Genomic DNA, 15,809 nt, shown 5'->3' with positions numbered 1-15,809 from the left:
AAGCCGTCAAATCGGTATGAATACTTATTTTTCTCCTTTTTTCCCTTTTGCTTAACATTCAAAATTTTGCTTATTTTTGACACTAGAATGAATGTGAAAGTCAGGAAAAATAATAGTTTGTTCAAGCGTTTAATATTTTGCGAGCAGTGACGACTTAGATATGGGCAATTTTCAATTAATAATAAATGCAAATTTAGCGATAACGGTGGTCCAGGATTTATGCGCTGTAAAAAAATCATTTTGATGAATTTCGAGAAAATAAAGTCATTTTCATTACTTACTAGTAATTACCTTTCTATGGTAAAAGTTTGAGGGAAAACTATTTTCTGACCCGAAATGCAGTGGGCCGCTTTTACAGAGACTGCCTCTTAAATACCTGAAATACGTTCTCGACATTTAGAAATCCCGATAAGTTCTGTTCAAAAAACATTCTGAGCAAACGAACATACATAAATAACCCTTCATTACCTATACTTGCTCCAGACAGACAGGAAGTATAGTTATAAAAACACCAAAAAATAGGCTAGAAAAGACGTCAACATTGAGGCGACTCATATCTACATGTAAAAACAAATAAACCCTGTTTTTGGATTACAGTATTTGGTGATTTTCCTGGTACAGGCTTTCACTTAATCGTGGTTGGATGTGAAATTGAAAAGACTAATAGCATGCATTTGCTTTATTATTTCCATTTTGTAGGCATTTTTGTGGCTATTGCCTCGAAGAGGCGAAGCCACTATGTCATCGAGTTGTGTCCTTCCGTCCGTCCGTCCGTCCGTCCGTAAGAGTGAGTGTGACTCGGCAAACGTTCGGAATTAGTCGAAAGGGTTTGGAGGCATTGTGATTAACTTCGGAACCAATCAGCAATCATCATCAATAATAAACAATTCGATACGAAACAATGAACAAACTTCGCAACCAATCAACGCTTGAACAACAAAATCTCGCTGTACTCCGATTATTGCCGAGGGGGATGACAAACGATGACGGCCTTGGAACCTCGTGGTGGGAGACTCGTCTGTTCATGGTTGATTGTTCAAAGTTCAAGTAAGTGAAGTGTTTTTATAAAAATTTTTACTTTCATTTATCACAACTTCCATTTGGTTTTTCTGTACTATTAAATGAAAGGTTTTGCAAGTGTTACTCAAATTTTAGGCCGATCTTTACTCCGAAATTACAAGGCATGACAGCGAAGACAAACCTGGCTGATCACAGACAATGAGCTTTGTATGCAGATAAAAAATCATTTATTGGGAAAGCAAAAGCCTCTTCGGAGGATGATTGAGCCTCTTTGGAGGATAATAGGCCCTTTGCAGCTAGTGGTCACGTGCTTGGATACCGCTTAGCAACACAAAACTGGAGAGCAAGCCTTCCAGTAAACAAAAGTTGTAATAGGTCAAGCACGCGTGGTTTTATACGATAGTTTCATCGTTCAAAACGCTTAATCCTTTTGCCCTATCTACAAACACAGTAAGATAATCTTAAATTCTCTCCTTTGGACTCGATTTTTGGTTCGAAGTAACGATATTCTTCGCGTTATCGCGAAAAAATTGTCACCGCCGGCCCGCTCGACGGCTGAAAAACATGGCGACTTCGCAAGGTATGTACTTCAAAACTCTCCTTTTTTTTGGTTTCTTTTCAATTATTGGACTTCTAAAATCTCTAAAATAACAGTTTAGATTGTGAATGGTGATCGATTGTAATTGGACGGCATTTTAATGGACGATTTGTTTATTTTTTGTGAGAGTGATTCCACGTCTAAAGTCAAGACTAACCCATGTTTACATATATTCGCTGTAGATGTTAGAACTCCCGACGAGCCATCACATACCAAGAAAAATTCTTCGTACCATTGTTGTGTTCCCTTGTGTAACGGAGATTCTCGATATCATCCTGATTTAAAGTTTCACCGCTTACCAGGCCGTGCAAGGGATGAGCAATTGAAAAAGGAATGGCTGGTGAAGATACGAAGAGATGTGGGCCCACACTTCAAGGTATATAGGAATCTAACAATATCAATGCACAATACGAATTGCCTGTGGATCTTTAAAAAACTGTAATGAAGATAAAAATAGTTGAATACAGTTACATTGTTATTAAAAGGACATTTGATTTATAATAGGTTAACAAAAGTACCAGAGTGTGCTCAAAACACTTCACTGAGGAAGATTACAATCCTCCCACTGATTCTGGACGTCAGTTGCTAAAAAGAGGAGCTGTACCATCAATCTTTGACTGGTCAACCAAATCCAAAGCAAGAAGAAAGATAATTCGACAAGTAGATAGGTAATGAATATCACATATTTCTACTTCAATACATTTCATTTAGACTTGACTGATGGAATTGTACTTGATGTTTATTTTGGTTTAAACCAAAATAATTTTATAATTTTAATAATTTAGTCTTTTATAATTTTTTATTTAGTGTGAACTGAGTGTGAACTGAGTGTCATCATAATTTCAAAACCTTTTTACAGAGACACTCAGACAGATGAAAGTGATGACAATGAAGATAATAGTCCCAGCACTTCTACAACCTTCAGCATGGATGACCTACAAGCACAAGTCCAGTCACTCAGAGCACAGTTCCAAGATGCACAAAAGCAACTTGAACAAAGTAGAAATGAAACTGCAGCTGCCCTCACTGAAATAAAAAGGGTTAAAGTTGAAGCTGCAAAAGAAATTGAGGACATTAAGAGGCAAGCTGCAGAACAATTAGCACTTAATAAATTTGGGCTTGAGAGATTTGGCACAGACAATGAGATCATAAGATTTTATACAGGTTTCCCATCCTATTTACATATTCAGTTCTTTTTTAAGTTTTTGCAGCCATGTGCTGCACAAATGACATATTGTTATGCCTCTGGAGAAAGAGAAAGTAGACCAGACTCAAGAAATATGCTTCTTGTGGATGAATTGTTTATGTTTTGTGTACGCCTCAAACTAGGTCTATTCGGACAGGATTTAGCTCATAGGTTCCGAATACATAAATCGTCAGTTTGCAGGAAATTGATCACATGGACTAATTTTTTGTATTTTCTTCTTGGTAGTCAAGTGATCTGGCCTTCAAGGCAAGATGTTGATAGGTTTATGCCAGAAGGTTTTAAAAAGCTTTATGCAAGCACACGTGTCATTTTAGATTGTACAGAGATTTTTGTTCAAACACCTACCTCCCTACTACTTCAGTCGCAGCTTTATTCTAGTTATAAGAGTAATACTACACTCAAGGGTTTGATAGGCATTACCCCTAATGGAGCTATTAGCTTCGTTTCTAGCCTTTACACAGGGGGGATTAGTGATAAGGAAATCACAAGGTGCAGCGGCATTCTAGATTTGTTAGAACCTGGTGATTCAGTCATGGCAGACAAAGGGTTTGACATTGAAGATTTACTTAGGGAGAAGCGGGTAGAGTTAAATATTCCTCCGTTTCTTGAAAGTCAGGAACAATTCTCTGCCGCAGATGTTCAAAAAACAAAGACACTAGCAAGTCTTAGAATTCATGTCGAGAGGGCAATAAGAAGAGTCAAAGAGTACCACTTTTTTGATTCAGATGTGCCATTGTCCACTTTAGGTTCAGTCAATCAGTTATATACTGTAGCCTGCCTCCTTACAAATTTTCAAGGCCCACTTATTTTATCCAATGGTAATAATGAGGCATAGTGTCTGTAAGAAGTTGGTGAATGTATGATTAATGTGGCTTACATAACCCATTAGATAATCTTTAATGCAGGTTGGTTTATCATGTGTCTTGGATTGCTTTTTGTAACTATTTCAATTTGTTTGTAAATGAAAACTCAAAAAAAAAAAACTAATGAACAAACACAAAATCTAAATAGCACAAATAAATATAATACTAATATGATATAAATATAATAAAAAATAAATTAAGATTATGAATTGATTTGTCATTAATAAAAATAATATAATATTTGTTATCATAAGAAATCTGGCCATGGTTTGAGAACAACAACAAAAATCTTAGTGTATTAATGTAAATAGTAATTGAAGAAAAAACTATCAACTTTGTCCTTTGCTTGCTGGAAAAACACTGAATCAAAATTAATTCTAGAGCAAACAAACAAATTTTCGTCAATGTAACTGAAAAAATCACACCATTCTAATCCTGTGAGTCCAAGCTGGCACTGGATCTGGTAATAATAAATGTCTGTTGTTTTCAGTTTGTACTGGTTAGTGTTCTGGTCCTTGGTGAGATACCTCACATTGTCAAATGATGTTTCCCCCTCTTTAACGACCTTTATTTCTAACAAGCCAAAGGGATTCTGACCATTATTTACGGCATCAAGGTCATAAACTTTCCTGTCTGGGCTACAACCTAGCCATGGGCACTTTGGGTGGACAATCAGCCCAGATGGGAAGAGGTTTACTCTTCCACCCTTTGCATTGCTAGCATAGACCATGGCAGCATGTGGTTCAAGTTCAATGCCTCTTCTCATTGCTGCAGTTTGTACAAATCTGGTGGGGTTTAGCTGATTGACAAGGGTGTCAAAATGTGACACCCGGCGAGCGACAATGCCAAATTTGCTTGCTGTTACCCTTTTTTTTCTGAGCAGGTGCCATACATCACTCTGACTTTGAGTGACTGTTTGCTGCTGCACTCTCAGTGATGACTCTGTTGTCACAGACAATGTTCCAAATATAGATTGTTGACGACTGTCAAGACAGATTGACACATTGTTATTAAATCTGTCCTCTGCACTTGAGAGGGGAAGCTCTGGGAAAGAAGTGCAAGTAAAATCATTTATGATGTAGTCAGTTGACATCTTTTGTTGATATGACAGGACACAGCCTTTTGGGACATTTCCAAACTTGCTCTGTACAAATGGGATATTGCCAAGTTGATCTTGATTGGGCAGAATGGTTGTAAAGAGAGGATAAGGTGGTTGGAAGCCATTAAAGTGCTCTTTTGTGAGGGTAGGATACTGGGTAGATGGGGAATACAAATTACTCTTGATATATCTACTGTACGAAGCGCCAAGTTGGGGTTTTTTCACTAGCACGTCTTGTATTTCTTTTTGTGCGATTTTGGATCCTCTAGGTATGCTCCAACGCTGCTTCATGCTGGTACATGTTAGCTCATCAGGCAATGTCCGATGTCCCAGTTGCTTAAGAAGGGCTAAATAGTAAAGAAGCCCGATCACATGATGGCAGTATCCACCTGCCCCGGCTACACATGAGCACAGCCCAGACAGCAATGTCAAATTGTTGTTCTGGACTGACACCTCTAAAATGTGCGGTGGTTCAGACTTCCTCATTGAGCGGTAACACTTGCATTTAACTCTCACGCACTGGTCGGTATATATCACTAAAAAATTGGAAAAATTAGTGTGAATTGTCTGCCATTCATATCATAATGAAATAGAAAAAACATTTTGGCTATCAAGTACCTTTAACGTCATGTAAATAGCCTGGTTCCGCCATAAATTTGTACGCTTTCGAAGTGCTTGTGCAGCCAGACTTCTCTATAGCGTAGCTCCCTACATCATCGAAGGTGAGGGAAGGAAAGATAGAGATGTCTTGAGTTTCTACTTCATCTAAAACAAAAATAAATATAAAAATATCAGTACGAAGAATTTTTCTTGGTATGTGATGGCTCGTCGGGAGTTCTAACATCTACAGCGAATATATGTAAACATGGGTTAGTCTTGACTTTAGACGTGGAATCACTCTCACAAAAAATAAACAAATCGTCCATTAAAATGCCGTCCAATTACAATCGATCACCATTCACAATCTAAACTGTTATTTTAGAGATTTTAGAAGTCCAATAATTGAAAAGAAACCAAAAAAAAAGGAGAGTTTTGAAGTACATACCTTGCGAAGTCGCCATGTTTTTCAGCCGTCGAGCGGGCCGGCGGTGACAATTTTTTCGCGATAACGCGAAGAATATCGTTACTTCGAACCAAAAATCGAGTCCAAAGGAGAGAATTTAAGATTATCTTACTGTGTTTGTAGATAGGGCAAAAGGATTAAGCGTTTTGAACGATGAAACTATCGTATAAAACCACGCGTGCTTGACCTATTACAACTTTTGTTTACTGGAAGGCTTGCTCTCCAGTTTTGTGTTGCTAAGCGGTATCCAAGCACGTGACCACTAGCTGCAAAGGGCCTATTGAGCCTCTTTTACTAATTTTGGCAATGTTCTTTTCGAATATTATTTTTCGTTATATTGGATTAAATTTTAAAATGTCACGCAACCTGATAACAAAGAAAGAAGTTGTAAAATACCTTGAACTACTTCTTATTTTAATAACTTGTGTATATACGTTAAATGGTCTGCTTCGTTCTACATTCTACAGGTTTCTCAATATAAAGCTGGCACTATTACACTCTGCCCGCTCAAAAAAAAAAAAAAAAAATTATGTAGCGACCACAACAAACAGAAAATCAGGGGCGGCGGAAGCTGAAAAATTTTGGGGGGGCACTCCAATATTTCACGGTACCTTGAAATGACCCCCCCCCCCCCCCCCATTCCCCTCCCTCCCCTCCCTGTTTAGCTTGATTACAAACGTGTATGTGTGATATTTCAATCAGTAACATTTTGCGCGTATTAAACCACTTGCAATTGTTCTGAGAGACACAAAAATGATGGAAGTCGTCGCTAGATATATCGTATATTTTTTAGATACAGAAAATTATGTAATATCAAAATAAAAAATAATGGTAATCACAACCAAATCTCATGCGTTTTTTTTTTTTTTGTGTGTGTGAGGCATTATATTCTGGGGGGGCCAGGTCCCCCCAAAAAATCTAGTGGAGGGGCCAGTGCCCCCCCGGCCCTCCCGCTTCCGCCGCCCCTGAAAATAATATTTGGACATTTTCAACGAAACTTGAGAACACTAAAAACAGCTCTTTTGACGTCTCCCTCCAAAACATTCAGCTCCCAGCCCGGCCTAAAACTACCAAACACAAAGACAGGAAACTAGTGCCAGGGCGAGCCATAATATGAAAACAGCAACCACAGTAGTGTACCTAGTTATGCTTGTCAAAAAGGCTCTAAATATCGAAGACTGATATATATTTGTCGAAAGGAAATATATTTGTGCAAGTCCTCATATATACATCGAAACACATATATATATATAATATAACCGCAAAATCAAATACGTCTAATATTCATGTCTTTTCGTCATACATATTTTTACTTGGAATTCCGTTTTATACATATTTGTGCCTTGGAAGATGACGTCACCCGAGAACATGGAATCGAGGTTAAACCGAGGCGCTACAGGCCTCTTGGGACGCCTCGTGGTCCGTATTCCTCCCTTCATGTTATGCATGCTGGAATCATGGAGGAAAGAATTCAGAGAATTGTTAGAGAAATAGTAAGCAATGAAACCTCGAATATTTCTTCTGTACCAGTCGAAAATGGAGGGCAAAGCAATTTCAATCCGTAAATCAGGAAATCCAAGCAAGATTTGGGATACCAAGGAATCAGATAAATCAGTTTAACCCTTCACAAAATTACGGCCGGAGCTTGAATGAGATACGATCTGCCCGATCTAGACGCCAAAGAACTCTGCCTTTTTACTCAAGAACTAGATCAACAAGTACAGCCAAAACCAGCACTTCCTCTTCTTTACAGTCACCATCATCTGGCAGTTTTACCAAAGATGTCATATTGCTACCATACCCTGAATGGGATAAAGTACCTAGAGAAAAAGCTAAAGTAGAAATCCAAAGTCTTGGATTACAGATTGATGCAATGCGCTTTTCAAAGCATTCTTCGGAAGCAGAATTAAAAGAGTGCCTTACGAAAGTGTTTCAAAAGCAATTGGTTGATAGTTTTGAAAATGTGGTGAGGTGAGTTGACGCCATAAATACCATTCTTGACAGTTCCAACAGCACAAATGAAAGAGGTAAGCTACTAGTTATTCTCTTACTGTATCTACAAATGTACTGCAGGTTAATATTGCTAAGTTTGATGAAAGTTTGATGAAAATCTAATTAACTACAAATAATATAAACCATGATTGTAAGAGAGCATTGATCGGCCCCCAAATTTTTTAGGGGGGTACTGATTAGAAATTGGGGATACTCCATAATTTTGGGGTGTAAAATGTGAACTGATTTGAAAAATAAAAACCTTCCCAAATGATTAAAAAATATAAAGAACAAACCACCTTTTCATGGAATTGATTTTTCTGTCAATAGAGTGTTTTTACTTAAACTGTGTTCTTTTTTGTTTCTATTTCTTTTTGTATGATAGAAAATAGTACAGCTAACTATAATGCACTGCCATGGTCTACCATTTGTACCATACCCATACTATCACTCATGCACTACCATATACTGCAATGTGCTATCATGCACTACCATGTACTGACATGTACTACCATATACTAGTACCATATTCTCTATGTACTACAGGGACTGTGGAGCCAGCGGGCTGGGCTATAGTCTTCTATTAATTTTGATGCCATTTTGGATTAAAGTTTTTCTTGGGGGAGGGAGGGTGAGACATACCCCTAACTTCTCTAGATGCTCTCACCTTTGGCGGTGGTGGTTAGCTCCCTGAATAACAACATTGTGCTTTGTCTGCTGTCCCTGCTGTTATGCACTGCCATGTTCAACCATGTACCATACTACTGCTAATGTTTAAGTATCTTTTTTTTAAACTTATATAAGTCTGGTCAGTCTTCATATGTCAAGAACACATGAAGACCCTTGATCACTTTTCAAGCAAAACCCTCTTATCTAATCTGATTAATTACTTATAGCCAGGATTATGTTACAAATATCCACATTTATATACACATTTATTTTTAGGTACAGATACTTTAGTTCAGGGGGATGCATTTCCTCTCAGTTCTGTGAGACAAGACCCTTCAACAGACATAAACATGTTCCAGAATAGGATCCTTGATAGCAGCCTACAAAGACAAAATTTGGTGGTAAATAGGCACTCTGGGACAATTTTAAAAGACCTGTTCAAACTGATGAAAAGAGGAGAAATTGACCCAAGAAGAGCTTTTGATATAGAATTTGAAAATGAAGATGGTTTTGATGCACAAGGACTCACAAGGGAGTATATGGAAATAGTTATGACCAAGATTAGAGATGGAACAGGTGATCTGGTATTGTTTGAAGGAGAACCAGACCACATGGTCCCAGTCCACAAGGAAGAATATTTACAAAGTGGATATTTTAAGTACGTGGGCAAGGCCATAGCACTTTCCATAATTCAAGGTGGTGTTGGGTTTTATGGCATGTCACGGGCACTAGCCTACTACCTAGTTAGTGGGAACATAGATGAGGCCCTGCCTGAAATTACATTATCAGATGTTCCAGACCTTACAGTGCAAATGTGTTTAGAGGAGGTGTGTACTTATGATTTACAAATCTTTAGGAAATTCATTTTACAAAATTCATTTAAATTCATGTTAAATGTTTAAAATCTTTTAATGTAGTTGGAAAAGGCAGAAGATGAAGAGACCCTTAGTAATATTGAGGCAAGAGATGATATTCAGTTTCTTCTGACTCAAGCAGGATTTGCCAATGAACTTCTTACATTGAAAAGTAGAGGTAGAGCAGTGCAGCATATCTTGCTTCATCAAGTTTTCAAGGTCAGAAGGGATGAAATTGAAGACATGAGGAAGGGACTAGATTCAGTATGTCTTACAGAATTCTTGATGGCAAATGAACATTGCATCAAACTGGTATTTCCATTGACATCTGATATCACCTACACAGCAAACCAAGTTATAGATGCTATAGCCTCAGACCAACATGGAAGCTTGCCTTTAAAGGAAAAAGAAGTAGTTGAATGGTTTAAAACCTACATAAAAGAGTTGGAACATGGTCAGTATAACTAAATTAAAGTTATATTAAGCTGTACATGTGTTGAAAATGTTTTATTTTATGAACAATTTTGTGATCTGCTGGTCATTAAGCTTCTAATTTATATACCTTTGATGCAATCACCTCAGACCTATGCACATCATATGCTGTCTTTCAGTTATTGGAGCTGACTGCATGATTGCTGGATAAGCCTTTAACAAACAGACTGCAGACTGAATCTGATTTGAATGAAAATGTCTAAGAATAGACTTCTTTAACATGGCTGTGATATTTTCCCATTTCCGACAAAGTGTCATTCTCTTGAGGATAAGATTCTTTGTTTAAGATCTATCCATATTCATAAATTGTGTTTTCTCATGGACAACTATTAAACTAACAAAGGCATGATGCTCAAGGGAATGGCATGTGGTCTGAAATAAAACAACGTACCCAAGCTAAAGCAGTCAATCATTACTAAGCAAAAAATTATCAGGTCCTGTATTGTTTTATCTAATAAAATTTTGAAATATTTAGTAACTAAAGTGATAAATATTATTTTTCCTTATTAATAAACATTTCAGATCAACAAGACAACTGCAATCAGCTCGGACTGTCTTCCTTGCCAACACTGCAACAACTAATTAAGTTCATCTTTGGTGACTCCAAGCTGTCAAAAAGCTCCCCTATCAAGATTGCTTTTAAAGAGGCACATTTCCCAGATCCCGAGTCTTGTTTTGGAATCATATATTTACCTCTTAACCATGATGGTTACCAAACATTTAGGGCAGCAATGAATACATGCATTAATTGCCAGTATGTAGGTTATGGCCGTGGTTAGGGACTACACTAAATGAACTCTAACTTTGCAATTGTCTAGCAATATCAATAATTATTATTTATTGTTGCTTGATTTGTTGCAAAGTGACTTAAAGGAAATCAGTTCATCTTTCTAATATAAGATGTTGAAGTTTATATATTCAGAATCATTTTTAAGGTAATTTGAAATCATATCCTAAAGTTGATTTCTAGCTTGTGTCAGAATAACATCAACAAGGTGATAATACATAATTTTGACCTCAATCTAAATGATTTTTTTTTAAATTTCTTTTAATAAAAGAAACTTTAACAGTACCCTCAAGATGTATAAAAGAGACACATGTATGCAGTGGCCATATTTCTCAACATTAGTTATGTTGTAAAAAAAGCAAGTGACTGGGAAGAAGTTCTTTCAGTATGAGGATTTTTTGTAATTCCAGAGAAATTCCTAAGAATAATACCCAATAATTTTAACAAACATGCCCCAGTCATGTACTAGTTTACAGCATGGCTTTTGTTATTGTTTAAATTACAGTTTTGAATTTTACATTCAGCTTTTAGTTGTTTGATTTCTTGCATAAGAAACAAGGAAAGAAGACAAGAAAAGCAAAAAGCCTTAAACTCTGATTGCTGTTCAGTGTGTTGACACATCAAATATAAAAGAATACAATACAGTATATTATATTGTGCATGGTATTTACTTGAAGCTAGTATAATACACATTTATGGTTTTGATCTCAGCAATATACAATATTGTATGATACTTGAATGTCTAGGTTAATAACCATTCAGATTTTCTGTTTTCAGCTGGCATTTAGTTATTGTGAATTGCACTGTTCAAAAACACTGTCCTTGGGTTTGAAAACATTACATGGTTTTATCAAGAACAATATCAAGAATAACGTTTATATTGTTCTGATTAAAATGTTGAAATTTTTCAATAAAAGTTACCATTAAACTGTTTGGTTGATGTCTTCATGATGGAGTATTATACATGTATTAAAACAAATCACTGAGCCATACCTCAAGAAAGAGCTACATGATCTTGCAAGATGTTAAGTACAATTTGAAAACAGAATACCATCCCTGTCCTCAATCTCATCCATGTTAGCTAAAAAATTCTGAATTTCATTCAAGCATTGCTCACTGGGCTGAACTGGTATTTCTGGAACCTCCACCTGATTATTGCTTTGAATTTGTGGAATGGGCCCACCTTCCTCAACTCCATAAGTAGCCATGTCAACCTGGGAATCATCATTTTGCAATACTTCTTGTACAGCTGAATAATTACAAGATCTCATCTGAACCATGCTGTCAATCCACAACTGCCTTGGACTGTAATTATTTTCAGAAGTCACTGGATGACAGTTCCAGGAAGATGTTAGCTGTTGCAGAGCATCATTTATAATAGGAAGATATACTTGATGTAAGCAATACAAATGTAACTAATTATTTGGATCCAACAGTCCATTTGCTTCTAGGTAGGAAAATATATTGACAAAACGACTGCAAATAATCCTATTAACCTCTCTCCACAAGCGTTCTATTCTCTGGTTATGCATGGATGTGCCTGATATTATGCTACCTCGATTCAAACCTTGTCTGGTAAGCATTACATGAGCCAAACCAACATTTTCTAAACCCTTATCAGTTCTTACCCTGGAAGGCCAGTTGTATCTGTACTGCATCTAGAAATAACTGAAGTACAGTGTGTGCCTTATTATTTGATGAAGCATGCAGAAAAACTATCAGACGTGAATAACCATCAATGGCACTATGTATTACAAATCTGTACGGCTCGATCATCTTGTGGTTGCCATCTATGTGCCTGTAAAAATATTTCAAGAGACTGTGTTTTAAAATTGATAACATTTCAGTTACAGACTGTACATGTATTTTATGGGGTAGGGGAACACTTTTATGAATGAAATAAAGAAGTGGGCTATTAAATACTTTGCACTACACTGTTATTTTCTGTCGTTATCTTCTTTATTAAATTATTTTGCAATTTAAAGTACGTTACCTTAAAATATGGCTACTCAAAATGATTTTATTTCCTCCGAAATGATGTACCTGGGTCTTCCCCTAGCGCCAGTATGATTTACAGAATAAAGGCTTTGAGCGACATGTTGCTCATTCAAGTCATTCAAATCACCGCGCAAGCTTCTAGCATGAAGCTGTTCTCGTAGATTCCCAAGAATCCCAACTAGAATTTGGAAGTCTCTGCGAAAAGACACAACATCAGGTCTCGATTCTTCTACTCTAGCCAACAGTACTCTAATTGTTCTTTCGTAATCATCAAGTCTTCTACAGTAGAATTCCGCACTATCAATCTGATTTGTTGATAAATGTACTCTTGCACCTTGTAGAATTCTTACTAAAGAAGAGAAGAACTCTTCTACATTTGGTATCCACCGCAGAGCCGCCATTTTGAAAACACAGTTATAACGCCTCGATTCCATGTTCTCGGGTGACGTCATCTTCCAAGGCACAAATATATGTATAAAACGGAATTCCAAGTAAAAATATATATAACGAAAAGACATGAATATTAGACGTATTTGATTTAGCGGTTATATTTTATATATATGCGTGTTTCGATGTATATATGAGGACTTGGACAAATATATTTCCTTTCGACAAATATATATCAGTCTTCGATATTTAGAGCCTCTTTGACAAGCATAAAAACACGACATAAGTAATTTAGTGAGAAACTAAATTATAAGACAAAAAAAGATCAATGAAGCTGAATTGCAGTGCATACCTCGGAGAAAATCCTGGGTATACCCCCCAACGCGGACGAAAATATATAGATTACACTTGCTTCCTCAGCAAACCCGTAACAACATGTTGTTAAAGCATCCAATAAAAATAAATGAACTAAACTCCAGTTTCGTAATTCTGCAGTAGCCACATGCGCTCATGGAGCGTCTATTTTTATCTGTTGAAGAGTCGTCTGTCTTATTGCTTTTGGTTATCCATTTGATTAACACTTACCTTGAGCAGACGAATTGAAGTACAACAATAAAAGGACGACAAAACTCTTGGTGATCCACAGGGATTGATCCATGACTGTGTCTTTCTTCCAAGCTGAACTGACGAATCTAGTGAATACTAGTGCTTATAGATGTTTTGCTTTGGTAAAGCTTCAGCCACGATGTCACACCCTGATGGAACAGTCAAAGCAATGAACCATGACAGAACAAAAATCTCCCTGTTGACATAGACACTAGAGAAAAACGTTTGCGCATGCGTGATTTTAGCACGTTTTCCAAGAATTTTGAAGAGTTTGAGTCACAGGAAGCCCATACAAGCTTTGAGAGCTAGATGTAATTTAATCACAGGCAACCCAAGCTCACTATATTTATAAGAGAATGTATGGGGATTTAGAATATGCCGTATTTTATTTGGAAAAACGTGAATTAAAGTTGTCGTCTTACCTGTTGTGTCAATTTGTTTATTTTGAACTCCTGCATGCAGTTTGAGCTAGTTTTGAAGGGCATTTAAGAAAAGAATTCCAACAAGGTAGGAAGCTGCCGACCCGAATTTGCTTTAACTGGTGTCCACTACGAACCGTTTTTGTTTCGGCCCTCAGGCCGAAACGCTACTAAGATCAGTTTGGGTAACCCATAATATTCTGTGAAGCTGTCAATCAGCTGTCATTAGTTCTATCGTATCGAATCACATTCGGCTTCGTTATTACTTCATAAATAACGAATGAAGTTCTCTTAAGGTGAGGCTATTCAAGATCTGTTTACAATATTGTTTACAGTAATCTTTTCACCTGTCGTCATCAACAAGTGTATTTATGACGTCCTGTATACCTTTTGTTTTATTTATATACATGATCCGTGATTCGCTAAGGTCATAAGCTCAATAGCTCAATAATTGTTTTATTTAAATAACAATTTATTGTTTGACATCCTTGTCGAAGCGTATGTATTTAAAAAGACTTGTGTGTGTGCATGCTTGCACTCCAACAAACAATGCGAGATAGATATTTCGGCATTTGCGACCAACAATGTAGAGTAAAGGATTTGGACATTGTCTTACTCAAGTACCTGCTATTTCTTCAAGTGAATAAAGAAAAAATTACAGATGCAGATAAAACTTGTGGTTTCACGAAAGAGAGATCCTTCGACCACGTGTAGTTCGAGTGCTTGAATGACAAAAAACTTAGTCAACAATTCACTAATAATCACTCTATTTTTGATAGAATACTTTGAGGTTCTTGTTATGGAGATTTTGTATATAAGCAATTTATATATCATATTCCGTTTTAGGTGCCAACCATTTACATGTATGAGTTCATTCATTTTTTCCCATGGAGAAAGCTAAAAATAGAACTCCTAAACATTACTCACTGTCTGACTGTCGTGATTGGATTGCGCTCGGAACTGTTAGGTCTTTTTAAAAGTAAAACAAAGCCACTTGACCCAAAAACCGCAAACCGCACACACCTGAAACGAAGCTTAGCGGGCCGAAACATCATTGCTCTAAGAGCAATATAGCCTTGTTCTCAGTAAATACGAATCCGATGAGGGATTGGCTTCACATGAGCACGAAGTATAACAATAAATCTGTAAGATTCAATTGGATCTAGCTGTAGTTACGAACTTGCAGTAAATAAAGTGAGCTTGGGTTGTCTGTGGTTTAACAAAAATAAAAATAAAAAATAGATAAAATAATTGAAAGTTAATATTTACTCACATGAAGTAAGTGTTTTATACGTCATCCTAGTTCTTTAGTAGTCATTTCGAGCCGTTTTAGCGACTTGTCTTCTCATACAACGGGGAAGGGAATTCATTTTTTTTTTAAATCGCGCTCGAAATCACTACTAAAGAACTAGGATGACGTATAAAACACTTCATATGAGTAAGTATTAGCTTTCATTTATTTTATTTTTCTCGTTATATTACATTCAGCTCTCAAAGCTTGTATGGGCTTCCTGTGTTTGAGTGAGAAAATAAATGTGTGTTTTCTCCAAGTATACTAAAAAGTTTGAGAGATACTGTATTTTCAAACACAATATGAAAGAATTAACCTTAAGTTTCAAGCATGGGCACTAAGTTTTGGCATTTTGTGAAATCCAATGTATCAGGCATGTTTTAGAGCCAAATTTACATATGATATGACTAATTTGCATACGGATTCAGAGCATGCGCAGACGTTTTTCACTCTCGTCGCTGACA

General features: G+C 36.7%; 4 protein-coding genes across 9 annotated transcripts in view; 2 read left to right on the top strand and 2 right to left on the bottom strand.

Moving 5' to 3' along the window:
- The window catches only part of LOC148906653 (cell adhesion molecule CEACAM2-like), a 28,752-nt gene extending 14,913 nt beyond the window's left edge, over positions 1-13,839 (bottom strand). For all 4 annotated transcript variants that reach the window (XM_089038520.1, XM_089038518.1, XM_089038519.1 and 1 more), the window contains exon 1: positions 13,615-13,839. In XM_089038520.1, coding sequence (XP_088894646.1) covers positions 13,615-13,687 — 73 coding nt within the window. In that variant the 5' untranslated portion in view covers positions 13,688-13,839. The remainder of the gene's footprint in view (positions 1-13,614) is intronic.
- LOC148906655 (uncharacterized) lies at positions 1,197-4,177 on the top strand. 2 transcript variants are annotated; one of them, XM_089038248.1, is made up of 4 exons: positions 1,197-1,600; positions 1,801-1,994; positions 2,123-2,286; positions 2,478-4,177. In XM_089038248.1, the coding sequence occupies exons 1-4, from the start codon at positions 1,585-1,587 to the stop codon at positions 3,658-3,660; spliced, it is 1,557 nt and encodes a 518-aa protein (XP_088894374.1). In that variant the 5' UTR covers positions 1,197-1,584; the 3' UTR covers positions 3,661-4,177. The 2 variants fall into 2 exon arrangements, with proteins under 2 accessions (XP_088894374.1, XP_088894373.1); XM_089038247.1 differs by having other exon boundaries at positions 1,197-1,994.
- LOC148906654 (uncharacterized) lies at positions 3,704-6,123 on the bottom strand. Of its 2 annotated transcripts, XM_089038249.1 has the most exons (3): positions 5,833-6,123; positions 5,406-5,552; positions 3,704-5,323 (listed from the first exon to the last, which is right to left on the bottom strand). In XM_089038249.1, exons 1-3 carry the CDS (start codon positions 5,846-5,848, stop codon positions 3,987-3,989), a joined length of 1,500 nt encoding a protein of 499 aa, XP_088894375.1. In that variant the 5' UTR covers positions 5,849-6,123; the 3' UTR covers positions 3,704-3,986. The 2 variants fall into 2 exon arrangements, 1 of the variants encoding a protein (XP_088894375.1); XR_016121382.1 differs by lacking the exons at positions 3,704-5,323; positions 5,406-5,552 and adding an exon at positions 5,583-5,631.
- Positions 7,201-10,636, top strand: LOC116288949 (apoptosis-resistant E3 ubiquitin protein ligase 1-like). Its single transcript, XM_089037653.1, has 5 exons — positions 7,201-7,343; positions 7,855-7,877; positions 8,788-9,338; positions 9,429-9,819; positions 10,380-10,636. Exons 1-5 carry the CDS (start codon positions 7,201-7,203, stop codon positions 10,634-10,636), a joined length of 1,365 nt encoding a protein of 454 aa, XP_088893779.1.
- Positions 13,840-15,809: the final 1,970 nt, after the last annotated feature.

This window comes from Actinia tenebrosa, unplaced genomic scaffold (assembly GCF_029948245.1).
Source record: "Actinia tenebrosa isolate PJP-AT-01 unplaced genomic scaffold, QUT_ActTen_1.0 PGA_scaffold5__44_contigs__length_20552954, whole genome shotgun sequence".
Taxonomy (NCBI): Eukaryota; Metazoa; Cnidaria; class Anthozoa; order Actiniaria; family Actiniidae; genus Actinia; species Actinia tenebrosa.
This window is presented reverse-complemented; position numbering and strand designations above follow the sequence as displayed.